Source organism: Nannospalax galili, unplaced genomic scaffold, assembly GCF_000622305.1.
Source record: "Nannospalax galili isolate Female #2095 unplaced genomic scaffold, S.galili_v1.0 scaffold443, whole genome shotgun sequence".
Classification (NCBI taxonomy): domain Eukaryota; kingdom Metazoa; phylum Chordata; class Mammalia; order Rodentia; family Spalacidae; genus Nannospalax; species Nannospalax galili.
The window spans coordinates 3,221,126-3,236,115 of record NW_008352479.1 but is presented as its reverse complement, the minus strand read 5'-3'; the positions used below and the strand labels follow the sequence as shown (position 1 = coordinate 3,236,115).

The following is a 14,990-nucleotide window of genomic DNA, read 5'->3' as shown; positions in this document are numbered from 1 at the left end:
GTAATTTAATATCTGATAAGAATATCAAGCTGGGTGCGGTGGCACCTGTCTTTAATCCCAGCACTCAGGAGACAGAGGTCAACCTGGTTTACATAGTGAGTTCCAGACCAGCCAAGGCTGCACAGTGAAAAAAAAAAAAGTTCTTGAATAATGACTGGAACAATTGAAGATCAGTAGATCAAGTCAAGGAAAATAAAACTTAAGTTACACCTCTAACTTGTATTCTCGAATTCAAATTTTATCCAAATGTGAACTAAACCAAACTTAGGTATATCAATAGGGGCTGGAGAGCTGGCTCAGCAGGTAAGAATATTTGCTGCTCTTGCAGAGGACCCAGGTTTAGTTCCCAGCACTCCCATGGTGGTTAACAACCATCCATAACTCCAGTCCAAGGGAATCTGATGCCCTCTTCTGACCTCCATGGGCATTGTATGACATTAGTGCACTTATATACATGTAGGAAAAACACACATGAAATAAAAAATAAAAGTTAAACACACCAACAGTATTTCCAGAATCTTGAAGGTGTGACAGCCCTTCTAAGAAAACAAGACCCTTGGAAGACTCAAAGGCAAAGGTGAACAAATCTGACTACATGGAAATTATAACTTTCTACTTGGCAAAACTCCATAAACAAAATCAATACACAATGACAGGCTGGAGAAAACACAGATATAACAGAGCAAAGACTGGGTGAAATAATCAGAGTCAAATCTCTAATGAAGCAACAAAGAAAGGACAAAGGTAAAAGGAAAAGTCAGTTCACAGAACACACAATGTCTGGGATAGAAAGAGAAGACAACTTCAATAATGAGAAAGGAGCTGCAGGGGCTTTAAAGATGTATTTTTAATGTATTTGAGTGTTTTGCCTGCATGTATGTATGTACATCACCTGCATGCAGTGCCCTTGTAGGCCAGAAGAGGGCCTGGAGCGATCCTCTGGAACTAGAGTTCCACATGGCTGTGAGCCACCATGTGGGTGCTGAAAACCAAACCTGGGTCCCCTGCAAGAGCAGCCAGTGCTCTTAACTGCTGAGCTGTCTCTCCATCATAAGGAAATAACAGTTTTAAAAATAGGCTTCTCAGGTTGGGGATGTAGTTCAATTGGCAGAGTGCTTGTCTAGCATGCATCTTGCGTTTGATGCCCAGATTCCCAGCACCACACAAATTAGGCATGGTGGTACATAGCTGTAATCCTACCACTCATGAGGTAAAGGCAGGCGGATCAGGAGTTCAAGATCCCCCTTGACTACATAGCATGTTTGAGGACAGCCTGGGCTACATGAGACCCTGTTTCAAATAAAAATTAGATAAGCTTCCCTATCAGATAGTAAAAGACAAACACCAAACATTAGGGAGCATGGGAAAAGAAACAGTTATCTGCCCTCTGGTAGAAGTACTAAGTCACAGAACATTTCTGAGAGCCATTTGGCAATTCCTCTCAAAGAGTGCCCATACCTTTGACCTAGAAACCCAATTGTGGGAATCCCACTGTCCCACACATACTTATGCTGTCACACCCATGCAGCTGTATTTATATGTGATGAAAAATCAGAGCCATTAAATGTTGAGTATTATGAGCACAGCTAAAAAGACATGACATATTCCAGCCTTGGAATCCCATGTCATCATCCACAGAAATTAGGTCAATTCAGAATATAGTAAATAAAGGAAAAATACCCCACTGACAAGCAAAGTATGACCTCGCTTCTGATTTCTTAATTTACATGAAGTGTGAGCTTGAACAAATCCATGCACACTCACATCTCTAGAGTGAGTCTGGGACTTTCACTTTTTGTCTTACATGTGTCTGAATTTGTTTTTATTGAATATGTATTACTTTTATACTTTTAAAAGATTTTCAAATTTTTAATTTGTGTGTGTGTGCGCGCGCACACAAGTGTCTGCCAGAGGCCAGAGGAGGGCCTGTGAGTTGAAGAGTTGGCTGTGAGTTGCCTTGTGAGTGCTGAAAACTGCAAAAAGCAGCAAGCACTCTGCGATGGCTAATCCTGGGTGTCAACTTGACTGGGTCTGGGATTAACTGCAATGAGAGAGATCTTCCTGATTGGGTCATCTGAAGCTGGAAGACACGCCCTAAATGTGGGCATTACCTTCTGATGGCAGCCCGTATAAAAGGCCATGGCAGAGGAGAATGCTGGGCTTCTTGCTGCTTGCCTTCTCTCTCGCTGGTGAGTTCATCTTGCTGCTGTAGATTGAAGACTAGCTGATCTTTTGGAATTTGTCAGACCTTCAGTGCCAGATTGGGACTACTGAGACATCCAGCCTTGTGGACTGAGCAACTACGGATTCTCAGCCTCTCCAGTGTGGTGTGGCCATTGTTGGACTACTCGGACTCTATCCTGTGAGCTAAGCTGATAAATCTCTATACATATATATTCATCCTACTGGTTTTGTTTCTTTGGAGAACCCTGACTAATACACACTCTAAACCATTGAATCATCTCTCTAGCCACATACTGTTATGATTTTTATATCCAAAAATCATAACCATGTAAGAATGAACCTTTAAAGCTTAGTGCTTAGTTTCTCAGACCTGAGTTAGTTTCAGCCAGAGCAAATTTCAGCCACAAGTTTGAGTCCATGAAGACCTCTTTGGCTTGTCCTACACGCTTGTGAGGGGAACCACACATGCCACACACACCTACATACCTCTGCACACATGCACATACATGTACATGTTCAGGAAGAAGCTCATAAAATATTCTTGAACATATTTATTGGTGTATGGGAGTTGATAGCCAGAGCTGAGATGGGAGATGGGAATGTGAGATTGAAGACCCAATACCCTGTCCACTGTCCTCAGGGGTTGAGCTGTTCCATGGCATCCATGTGCTCCTCTAGCTTCTAGCTTTTCCCATTTGTCAATTGATGGGCAACTGTTGAGAGGAATAGAGGCCATTGGAGGGACAGTCACCAGCTCAGGTTTGCACTGTGCAGAGCCCTCCAGTAAGGTGAGCCCTGCCCTGGTAGTGACAGTCTCATAGGTCCTCATCCCTGAACAGTGTGAGGTTGTGCTTCTGGATGTGTCTCAGCAGGACCTGTCCTCGCTGCTCCAGGGTCTGGAGGACCTGCTTCAGACCACGGGCACCACCTTGGCTCTCCCAGAACACTGGGTCCATTCGCAGCGACTTGAGCAGCAGGTTCTGTAGACACCCTGATTTAAGAATCTGCACAGCAGACTCAGGAAACCTGGAGCAGAGGGAAGAAAGGAAAAGCCAAAGTAAGCTCAGAGAGTTCCGACATGAAGTCAGTCAGCCAGAACTGGCCCAGCTGGGGAACCCTGACAGAGTCAGCCAGGGAAGTCCCCAGACTTATGCCTGCTAGCTCCTTATCAAAGAAATCTGTGGAATCAGAGGACGAACTCTCCATTGGGTCCCATCCCACGGTAAAGCCTAAAGAATTGGCTCTGCCACCCTGGGTTCAGCTTGACACAAACGAGCCCCCCCACAAACCCCTGAGAAGGCTGAGCTAACTACTGGGTACTGGGAGAGAAGGAGGAAGGACAGGCTCTTAAACTGTCTCTCCCACCATGAGTCAAGGATAAGCAATCCTTCATGCACTGCAGCAGGGTAGCCAGTGGTCTGCAGAAATTTGAGGCACTCTGGGTATGGGGGGATAGGCCTGCCAACCGTTTCCCTTCTCAGCCTTTCCAGGACCCCCAGCTTCCTGCAGCCTCCCATTCAAGAGCTTTGGTCAGATAGACATTGGACTTCTCAGGAGCTGTGGTTCAGGGTCTCAGAGCATCCAAACCTCATCCCCTGAACCTCCACCCTTGTTCCTGGATCCTCACCCATCTATGCCCTCCAGCAGCCGAAAGTTCAACTTATCCTTGGGATGCTGAAGGTTGCCAGCATTGTCGATGTACACCAGGTGAGATGGATTGCTGCTCCGGACCTCGGGGGAAGAAGATGGACAGGGACAGTGGGTAAGGGTGGAGAGTGGCCGGTACCACCCCACCAGTGCTGATGGGCTGAGCATCCTCAGGTGATAGTACCACAATCCACCTGATTTGTCCACATGATCCCATGACTGAGGGCCTCCTTTACATCAGCCACTGTGAATCCTTCCAGCAGCCTTAGAGGAAGACACTAGAATGATATTAACCTCATTTTACAAGAGCTGAGTCATTTAAAAATTAGTCTATATAAGATCACACAGCTAATAAGTAGCATGGCTGTTTTGAATCTGGACCCATAGCACTGAGCCACAGCATCTGTTAAATTGTAAGGCAGGGGCCTGATTGCCGGTTTGGTGGCCAATAGGGTCAGCAGCATGGGTGGGAAAAGATAGATGCAAAGATGTTCCTCAGGGCCATCAGCTTCATAAGATGTCACACACATGCATGCTGCTCTCTCTCTCTCTCTCTCTCTCTCTCTCTCTCTCTCGTGCCCAAGTATCACCAAGAACACACAGCTGTGTCTTTCTTCCCTAGAGAGCACTGAGCATACCCTGTTTCCACAGGAAGAGAGATTAGTGTCTCCCAAACCCTTTCTACACTAAAACCAAAAACAGAATTCTCTAGAACCTTAAAAATATGGTGTGGGGCTAGGAAGATAGCTCAATAGGTAAAGTGCTTGCTTTGTATTTATGAGGACCTGAATTTTATCCCTCAGAAACATATTTTTTAAAAAACTGGGTACAGTTGTACATGCCTGTAATTCCAGTACTGGGGAGGCAAAGACAGTAGGGTTCTGGAGTTCACTGGCCAGTTAGTCTAACTGAATCAGTGGGTTCTAAGTTCAGTGAGAGACCCTGCCTCAAAAACTAAGCTGGAGACTGATAGAAGACATCCAATGTCAACCTCTGGCCTCCACATGCATGCACATCACACACACACACACAGATACACAAATCTGATGTTTGAGGGAATAGGAGGTACTCTCTTCCAGAAGAGAGAGAGAGAGAGAGAGAGAGAGAGAGAGAGAGAGAGAGAGAGAGAATGAGAATCACACATTCTCCAAAATCCCATGCTTTCCCATAACCCTTTCTAGCAACCTGGACTTAAACTATGAACTGATATCTTCAGGACCCCAGCATCTTCCTCTCTCAGTTCTCAAACTCTGCCTGTAAAAGACCTCTGGGTTCCCTGAAGTGACTTGGGAGGCAGTATAGACAGTGCAAACAGGGCCCTATGCCCCATTCTACCTCAACCAGATCCTCAAAGAGCCATTTTGCCTATTTTCTATATTTTAGCCTCCTGAAAATATTTAAGCCAAGGTTCCACTTCCAAAACAGGACAGGGTCAGGGAATCCCAGAGCCAAGTCATCTCTGAAATGTACCAATAGCATCCTCTGCACGAAAGGCAAACCCAGGTCTCACATAACAAGGGACTGTGGAGCGGTGAAGACATACCAGGATATGGACCAGCCGCAGTTCACCCGGGTTCTGGCATTTCTCTCGGAGCCTCTCTTCCACACAGGGGTCTGAAGACTCAGGCTCGAAGCCACAGCAGTAGCGATCCAGGCGGTCGTGGACCTGTTGAGAGGGGTGGTATGGTGCCCATCCTCACCAGGCCCAATAGCAAGGCCACCTGGCCTGCTGATCCCTGTACCACCCCAGGGCCACTCTTGGACAAGACTCAGGGGCTCTCTGTGCTGGTCAGCTCTGTACTGGCTTCCAGCTAGGAGGGAAACTCCTGGCCTCTGTGGCAGCTTGCTCCACACACCTGGAGCTGCTTGCTAAAGTCTCAGACCAGCACAGATTCTACTCAGTGTCTAGTGCTCAACCTGTATGGCTCTTTAAGCTGTAGCTTAATGCTAAAGGACCTCTGAGTTCAACCCTGTGCATGTCTGCTTAGGTAGACCTGCAGAGGACCCCGTTCATTCCTCAAGTAGCAAATGCTACATCAAAGTGAGACCCATGGAGGGAGGGAGCACCTTTCCCTGAGACTCTGGACATGTGTTAAGCACTGTTAAATCACTATTCAAACCACTATTAATGTTAAGGATACATTCTTTAATTTTTGTGTGTATGAGTGTTTTGCCTGCATGTGTGTATGCCATGTGAGTGCAATGCTCGTGGAGGCCAGAAGAGGACACTGGACTCCCTGGAACTGGAGTTACAGTCGGTTGTTAGTTGCTGTGTGGGTGCTGGGAACCAAACCCTGGTCCTCTCCAGGAGCAGCCAGTGCTTTTAGCTGCTGAGAAGTCTCTCCAGCCCCAGGTTCTTTAAATTTATGTTGTAAGCTCTCTTCCTGATGTTGATTTTCCTGTAAACAGGCAAAGACAGTGACTAGGGAATTTGACTCCATAATCAGTAACTGCTGAATGCTCCTTTGCTGCCTTGGCTACCTAGAACAACAACAACAACAAAAACAAAAACAAACAAACAAACAAAAAAACCTGTCAGTCAAATAGCCAGCCAGACTTCCCTTACACCAGCGCCAGTCACCACTCCACAGACACCTTGAGACAACTACACAGATTGCTATTTATCACCACAGTTCCTGAAGGCTCATTCACAGCCAGGGCTGTTTGAAACAGTCAGTACCAGAAGTTTTGTTAACATAGACTCTAGGCAGACCCTGTGACCACTTCTACTTTGGCCAGAAAGGAGAGCCCTTCCCTAGTAGAGGGACTACAGGCTGTAGCTAAAAGACAAGGCCATGATTGATCCAAAACACACCCTAAATGTCTATGATGGGTATTAAGAGGCAAAGCTGTGACTGGCCCAAATAACTGGCTGTAATTGGTCCAAAACAAATGGCTGTGATTGGGCCAAATACCTCTTTCTCATAAGTCATAAGACTCATTTAGTGAGTCCTTCAGGAGACACCATGCTGCACTGCCGCCCCTGGTGTTACAGCATTAGACCCAATAAAGGCTTCTCCCACGTGGCCTATTTTCTACTTTCTGTAGTGCTGGCTAAACTAGTAACAAGAAGAAAGAAGCAGTAGAGACTGCCAGTCACACTATAAAAGTCACAGGGCAACTGTCTGCTTGACAGTGGATCTGGGTAGCAGCCCCACCCCCAAGCAGTCCTGGAGAGGAAGGCACCCCAAGTGGCCCCAGTGGAAGCTAAATAAGGAAAGAGTGGGGCAGCTGGAGAAGCAACTGAACACTTTGTGATTGGCCAGGACAGGAAAAGGGGCAACAGCAGTAGAGAGCTGAGAAGTAAGTAGAGAGAGCTGACAAGAAAGAAAGGAGCTGGGCTGGGGAGAGGACGCTGCTATTAGAGCACTTACTGCTCTTCCAGAGGGCCACAGGTCAGTTCCCAGCAGCCATGTTGAGTGGCTCACAACTACCTGTAACTCCACCTCTAGGAGATCCAATGCCCTCTTCTGGCCTCCTTGGGCATTTGCACACATGCATACAACACATGCACGCACGCACATGCGCACGCATGCACACTCACACGCAAATACAAATAATAAATCTTTAAGAATAGAAAGTAGAGAGCTGTGGCTGAGGAAGGATAAAGGCCATGAGGAGCTGAAGAGATGTGGCAGGCCCCCTGGGTGCCAGAATAGTTCTAGAGAGGTACCAAGTCTTTAGAACCAGAGGTATGGAACCTCAGTCTGAGAGCTGTAACAGCAGCCACTGCCAAGGGCCAAAAGTCTGGGTACCCACAGCCTCCAGGGGACTATAACACTTGTAGGTCTGAGGGTCCCCACACCTGAATCCCCCACATCCAAGGCCGGCATGGGAGCTATGACACTAGAGGACACCACTTGCCATCTCTACCTGCTCACTGACAGCACAGATTGTTGCCAAATACCAAGGGAAACAAAGGCTGACACTTGGAGAGCTTTTCATTACTTATGATTTTTATCCCAGTAGAGCAAAAGAACCTCAGACAGCTGATTGGTGACAAAGAATCCCTCCCTCTCAGAGGTTCTAGTCCCTCTGTGATGGTCTAGACAGATGCTGGGCTCAGCTGGGCTGCATGAGAGCTTTCCATTCCAGGCTTCCTGTGCAATGGAAGGCCTGAGGGGCTTCCCGAGTGTGGTGTGGAGTTTGGCCACCCATTCAATACATGCACTCAGGGATGGATGATACCCCTGGCATTTTGAAGTGGCTCAAAGGAGTTCAATAACACTTGACATTTGCTTCTGTTATGCTACTATCCGAAGGAAACAGCCACAATCACCACAGCAGGTACTAAGACATTCCATACATCTGCCAGAATCCTGACCTACATGACGGTATTACCTGCTGTGTACAACCAAACTGAGAATGGGCAGGCCTAAAACACCTGCAAAGGTCCCCATCATCCTGGGAGTTCCCAGGTAAAGGAATCATCTGAATCCTGGGTACACTTTGCCCTGCCCATGAGGCAGACATAAAATTAATGTCCTTCTACCCAGAGGCAATCTCCAGGAAAGTAAGATGGGGGTATCAACCTTGAAGATGATTATGTGGTAATAAAAACTGCATCTGGAGCTAGAGAGATGGCTTGGCCATTAAGCACTTACTGCCCTTGCAGAGAATCACAGTTTGGTTCCCAACACCCACATCAGGTGGCTCACCTGTAATTCAGCTCCAGGATATCTAATGCCCTCTTCTGGCTTCTTTGGGCACTTACACACGTGGCACACATACACATATACATATAAATTAAAATATCTAAACGCATCTGATCTTTGTCCCAGGTTCCTATCACAGAGCTTCTAGAACCATGGTAACTTCTTGAGTGACAGCAGCCTTTATTATCCGTGAGGACTCTGCTGTTCAGGGCAAAGACTCTAGATAGCACCCTATGGGGGTTGGTCACCAGAAAGACAGATGAATGGGAGTGGGGCATTTGGAAGCCACTCCCCCAGCCAATCTCCACAGAGAGGGCAGGAGGGCTAGAGGTAGGATCATAAGAATTATTACACAATGAAGCTCAGAGAATGTCCAGGATGGTAACAGACTCTGTGGGAGTGTGGCACTCCCCAACTCCACAGGGACAAAGCTGCACTACAGCCCTTCATTCCTTCTATGTTCCCACCAGGCTGTTCACATGTATCCTTCATAGCAGACCAGTAAAACGCAAGCAGTGTTTTCCTAAGTTCTGTGAGTTGCTCTGGAAAATTGTTTAACTTGAGGAGGAAGCTCCAAGATCCATCAATTTATAGCCAATGATCATAAAAACAGGTGACTCAGGACTTGTGACTGGCAACTGAAATAGTGGCTGACTTATGGGACTGAGTCCTTTGACTTGTGGGATTGAAGGAGGGCTCTAGTCACTGACCTAACCAAATCCATCTTGTCCCTCTGTGTGCCTCCTTAATATTTCCTCTGAGTCACGCTCCCCTACAGTCACCTTGGCTTCCAGAAGATGGATCCATGGACATTTTTGTGACTAGTGGCTAAAACTGGACTCAAGCAGGGGTAAGCCTTGCAAGGCAGACCACCCCAAATGAGGGCAACTACCTATAATGGTGAGGCTACACCCTGGAGATGGAATGATCATCTCACAAGACCCAGATTATCCTCCTCAAACAAAGGTAGCATCTTATAGGATAGACCACTCTTCAGAATCTAAACTGAGACAGTATTCAACCAGACCACACCTTGACCAGGTGACCACACCTTAATGATGCAGACCTCCTTCCCTAGTTCTTCCTCTATTTAAACCTAAAGCTCATGCCAGTCTCTTGAAGATGAACTTGAGGGTCACTGCCTCCCTCTCGCTGCTCCTCTCTCCTTTCTCTGTTTTTGTCATCATCATCTCTTTAATTGGCATGTTGGGACAGGTGGCTAAGCCTTGCCCGTTGGGGCTGCCAGAGACAGGTTTTTCCCTGAAACCCCAGTTATAGATCTGATATTGACTGCAGATAGGCAGTGTCAGACTCTGAGTTGATGGGCATCAGGTTGGTGCTGGAGAGTTGACTGGCATCTAAGAAATGTCCCTTGAATGGCCATTACTACCACCAGGGCCACATCTGCCTCATTTCCTCCTCACTGCAACCTCACGGGGAAGGAACTAATATCCTCATTTTGTATTTGGGGATACTGACTTCCCCTGACAATACACCCACATCCACATCCTGTCTTGGAAGGCCTGCAGAGGTTGCTATGGGTCCCTGTTTCCTTGTCAGTGTCCAGCAGGAGGGAGGGAGGGAGAAGGAGAGGGAGACAGAGGGAGAGAGAGAGAAAAAAAATGCTAATTTTCCCCCAGAAATCATGGACACAAATCCTTCCCTTCAGCCAAACTATGGAAGAGTCAACACACTCATCCCTAGACCAGTGGCAATTGGTAGGAGATGGCGATGTACTGCCCCTGACCCTATTACCTCTGAAGGAGAACCTGGGAATCAAATCAGAGCTCCACAAGTGTGGGGACCTAAAGGCCCCACCTTTCAGAAGTCTGAGAGGAAGCTACTGGGGCATGGCCTGACTTGTTTTAAAAGTCTGAAGGATACTTCCACACTGCTGAGGAGTGCATGATCAGCACGTGACCATCCTCGAGATACACCCTCAGGGGGGAGGGGGCTTTCCAGGTGCCTTTGTAAGCTCTGTAACACCTGCAATAAATGAGTCCCTGCTTGACTAGGCTCCCCGTTGTGTCTGATTGTCCCCGGTACTGGGGGCGGCCTGGGCTGGCGAATGGCGCGCTTACTCACCCCCAATCATCATTGCACGGGGGTCGCTGGTTCGAACCCCCGGCAACTGGCGCCCAGAGTGGCGGTCGAAGGAAGGTGAAAAGAAGAAAAGAAAGAAAGAAGAAAAACGGATTGGGGTCAATCAAGAAGTTCGGGGTAAGCAAGACCTGAAAGGATGGGTAACGCAACTTTTAAGTCTGAGGACCCAGTGCTTAAAGTGCTGAGAGATAAGCTTAAAAGCAGGGGATTGGATCTCTCAGATCCAGTAGCTCAAAAGGTTTGGGCAGAGGTGATTCATTTGGCTCCCTGGCTACTTGGGGCTAATGTTTTTACTGGGGATACATGGGAACATGTGGAACGTCTAGCTCAACAAAGGGAGGTTCAATTGGGGGTTTATCCGCTGCTGGAGTTCTACCCTATTATTTCGGCCTTAAGGGCATGCTTTTGGCCCGAGAGCCCTAAGCCCTCGGCACCACCTCCTGACGAGCCTTCAGAAACTCCAGCATGGGAATCATGGGAAGAGTTTGAGGAAGAATGTAGAAATGCAACAGAAGTGAAACCAAAAGCGGCCAAAGTAACAAGCGGCACCTCGGGCGTGCCCTGGCCAGCTTCAGGGCTTCCTGAAACCCATGAAAACTGTCCCCATTTTCAGGATTCTGGTCCCACTTAGGAGGCTTCTGTGAAGCCACAGATGGAAGCATATCCTATTAATGTAAACCCGGGAGGCGCGCGCCCTGACCCCTGGTATCCCTTGGAGGTGAAGGATTTAAAGGAATTTAAAAAGGCAGTGGCTGAGGATGGCCTGGGATCACCCTGGTTAGATACTCTCCTCCAAGGCTTGGCTCATCAGCAGTGTACTACAAAGGACCGGCTGGACCTCCCCAAAGCAGTCCTTCCTAGCCCTGTATATATATTAAATGGTGTGCCCTCTTTAAGGAGGAATGCAGGATACAGGCTGAGAGGAATGCAAGTGCCAATCCACCAGTCCCCATTACTTTTGAGATGTTGAATGGTTCAAGTGACCGTTATGCCACAGAGGAGCAACAGTCGGGCATTCCAGCCCCATATACAGAACAGGTCAGGGTCATAGGATTAAATGCTTGGAGAAAACTGGACGAGGGGGCCTACAGAATCCCCCCTTGCAGGGATTAATCAAAAGCCTGGTGAACCTCTCTACGAGTTTATAGAAAGAGTAGAGAAGAGCTTAAAATGAAAATTACCCCCAGGCCCATTGAGGGAACAATTCACTAAACTCCTGGTATGGGATGGAATGGATGCTGATCATAAGATAGCCTGTGCTGGCCTTAAGGATAGGTCCATTGGACAATGGATAATTGCCTCCAAGGAGGTGGGAACAGAGGGGGCAAACCAAAGCCATGGATGCTATCTTACAGATGCAAACAGAGGCTCTGACCCGTGCCCTAACCCAGGCATTTAATTCACTTAATCTGGGACAGCAGGTAACAACGGGGCCTGGAGGAATAGAAGGCCCATGCTTTGGCTGTGGCCAGACTGGCCATATTAAAAGAAATTGTCCTCAGAGAGAGAACCAGCCTAAGCCTGGAGGTGGGGTATCAAAAAGACCCCCATCTATGCCCTGTCCCCGGTGTTGCAAAGGGTTCCATTGGTAGAAGGATTGTAAATCCAGATTTGATATTGAAGGAAAGCCTTTAAACTAAGTGGGGGGCAGCCTCCAGCCCCGTTGACAAAAGGAGGACTTGCCCATGATCGGCTACATTTACAATGCCCTCGGGGAGGGATCGGGAGAGGAGAAAAACCTATGGTGAATTGAACAGTCCCTATTATCCCTGGTGTAAGGCCCAAGATGGATCTCGAAATAGATGGCAGGAAGTTTCTCTGCCTAGTGGATACAGGGGCTGATAGGACCATTCTTAGAAAGGTGGAGGTCCCATCACAATGGCACCTAGTTTCTGGGCCCAGAATCCTAGGTGTGGGAGGATATACCCCATCAGAGGTGACTCGAGAATGGCTCACCTGGCAGGATACAGATGGAGCTAAAGGAGAGGTGCGACCCCTGGTGGTGGCAGGGTTATCTGCCAACCTCATAGGACAAGATATTTTGGGGGATGCACAGGCCTGCATAACCACTAATAACAAGGCCTTTTATGATGACCTTGTGGACCTTGAAGAGTCTGATAGGCTTCCTGAGTCAGCAACTCAGGGGTTGTCTCACCATATCAATTACAGGGGGGACCCAAAGGAAGAGCATTGGGTTCACCCCCAATTCTAAGGGCCACTGCCCCTCAGGTTCTGGCTAACTGGTGGTCCCCTGGGGCACCAGTATGGGTGGAGCAGTGGCCATTGCCTGAGAAAAAGCTACAGGCTTTAAAGGAAATTGTGCAGGAACAATTACAGTTGGGCCACATCCGGCCTTCTGTAAGTCCATGGAACACACCTGTCTTTGTTATTAAGAAAGCCTCTGGCAAATGGAGAATGTTGCAAGACTTGCATAAAGTCATTGCTGGAATGACCCTAGTGGGTACACCCTTAAAGGGACTGCCTTGGATCCCTGCGATTCCCTCAGATTTATTTCTTATAGACATTAAAGATTGGTTTTTCTCTATCCCTCTACAACCCCAAGATTGTGAAAAATTTGCTTTCTCTGTACCTTCCACCAACTTTAAAACGCCTGATGAGAGGTATGAATGGACTGTTTTACCCCAAGGTATGGCCAATAGCCCAGCATTCTGCCAAAGCTATGTGAAGACCCTTTTGGGGCCTGCTCACTTGCTGCCACATGCCACTGTGTACGTTTATATGGATGATATAATCTTGGGAGCTCCAAGCCCCCAACAATTAGAAGAGTTATATAAGGTTACTCAGAAATGTCTACAGACAGGCAGGCTCCATGTATCCTCTGATAAAATACAGACTATTGCTCCCTTTAAAATTCTTGGAACCACACTCTCTTTGGAAGAAGTAAGTCCTTTAAAACCACAACTGGCTGTCAAGCCCATGGTAGCCCTGACAGAGCTACAAAAATTATTAGGAGAAATTAATTAGCTACGAGCCTGGATGCCTATTCCAACTGAGACTTTAAGACCACTCTTTCAGTTGCTAGTAGGGAAACAGCCTTCAGAACTAATTAACCTGGCTCCTCAACACCTGGACATCTTACATGAGGTCCAGGATGCCCTGGACTGAGCCCAACTTGCCCGCTACGTGCCTAGTAAAGATCTTGACTTATGGGTACTCCCTGGTGAGACCCTGATGACATCTGTCCTTAGGCAGGATGGGAAGCCCCTTCAATGGGTGCATGCCTCTCTGGGAGGCGTACCGCGGGTTTATACACCCATGGATCAATTGGCTGACCTGATTAAGAAAGGACATGAGGTAGCTCTGAGACATTATGGCATAGACCATCTTAAAATTGTTATCCCCTATCGGCTTAGGGATTTGGAATGGCTCTGCAGAAATAATAACTGAGTGGCCATAGCCTTGGAAGGGTTCCTGGGAAATTTGGACTGTCATTATGACCCTCATAAATGGGTGACCTCCTTTCACGCCCTCTGTTGGGATGCTCCCCAGCTCTTTGTCAGGGAGCCCTTAGTAAAAGCCTACAATGTTTTCACTGACAGAAGCAGATTTGGAGCTGCAGTGGTAGTATATCTGGGGGCAGATGAGAAACCAAAAAGATAAGTCCGCACATTGAGTGATGGCTCAGCTCAATTCAAGGAACTCATGGCCATTTCTTTAGCATTAACAAAGATAAGTGAGCCCATGAATTTGTTTTCTGACAAGTCTGTATGTAGTCAATCTTCTTCCAGGGCTCTTAGGTTCTCATATCCGGTTGGATGGGAACCCCATTACTCCCTTGATGATTCAGACTCGCATGCCCCTTAAAGAGAGAGAAACCCCTATTTTCTTACAGCATCTTAGGGGGCACCAAGGATTGCCTGGGCTTTTATCTCAAGGCAATGCAGAGGCAGACAAGGTGGCTTCTACCCAGGTCCTGTCAGCAGGCCTGAAAGAAGCTCAGGGGTTACATAACCTCACTCTTGTAAATTGGTGGGGATTCCATAAGAGGTTTCCTCAAGTTCCCATCAAGGACCTAAAGAAGATTGTACATACCTGTAAGTCTTGTCAACCCTTTCTACAGGTACCGTCTCTGCAACAGCCAGGGGTAAACCCCAGGGGACTCAAGCCCAATTCCTTGTGGTAAACGGATGTCACACACTATGGTCCTTTTGGAAAGCTTAAGTATATTTTTGTATCCATTGACACATTCTCACATACCTGTTGGGCTACTGCTCATGCAGGAGGAAAGTCTGAACCTGCTCAGTCTCATTTTCACCAGTGCTTTGCCACATTGGGACTGCCCCAAAGAATTAAAACTGATAACGGACCATGTTTTGTGAGTAAAAATTTACAAGATTTCTTTTCACTTTGGGGAATTCAACACAATACAGGAATTCCCTA

The 14,990-nt window shown here is 47.4% G+C and overlaps 1 protein-coding gene across 1 annotated transcript in view; it reads right to left on the bottom strand.

The window, feature by feature from the left end:
• Positions 1–2,725: 2,725 nt before the first annotated feature.
• Positions 2,726–14,990, bottom strand: part of Gask1a (golgi associated kinase 1A) — a 59,041-nt gene continuing 46,776 nt past the window's right edge. The window contains exons 3-5 of the mRNA XM_008849477.3: positions 5,375–5,497; positions 3,812–3,915; positions 2,726–3,210 (exon numbers count right to left, since the gene is read on the bottom strand). Coding sequence (XP_008847699.1) covers positions 3,000–3,210; positions 3,812–3,915; positions 5,375–5,497 — 438 coding nt within the window. The 3' untranslated portion in view covers positions 2,726–2,999. The remainder of the gene's footprint in view (positions 3,211–3,811; positions 3,916–5,374; positions 5,498–14,990) is intronic.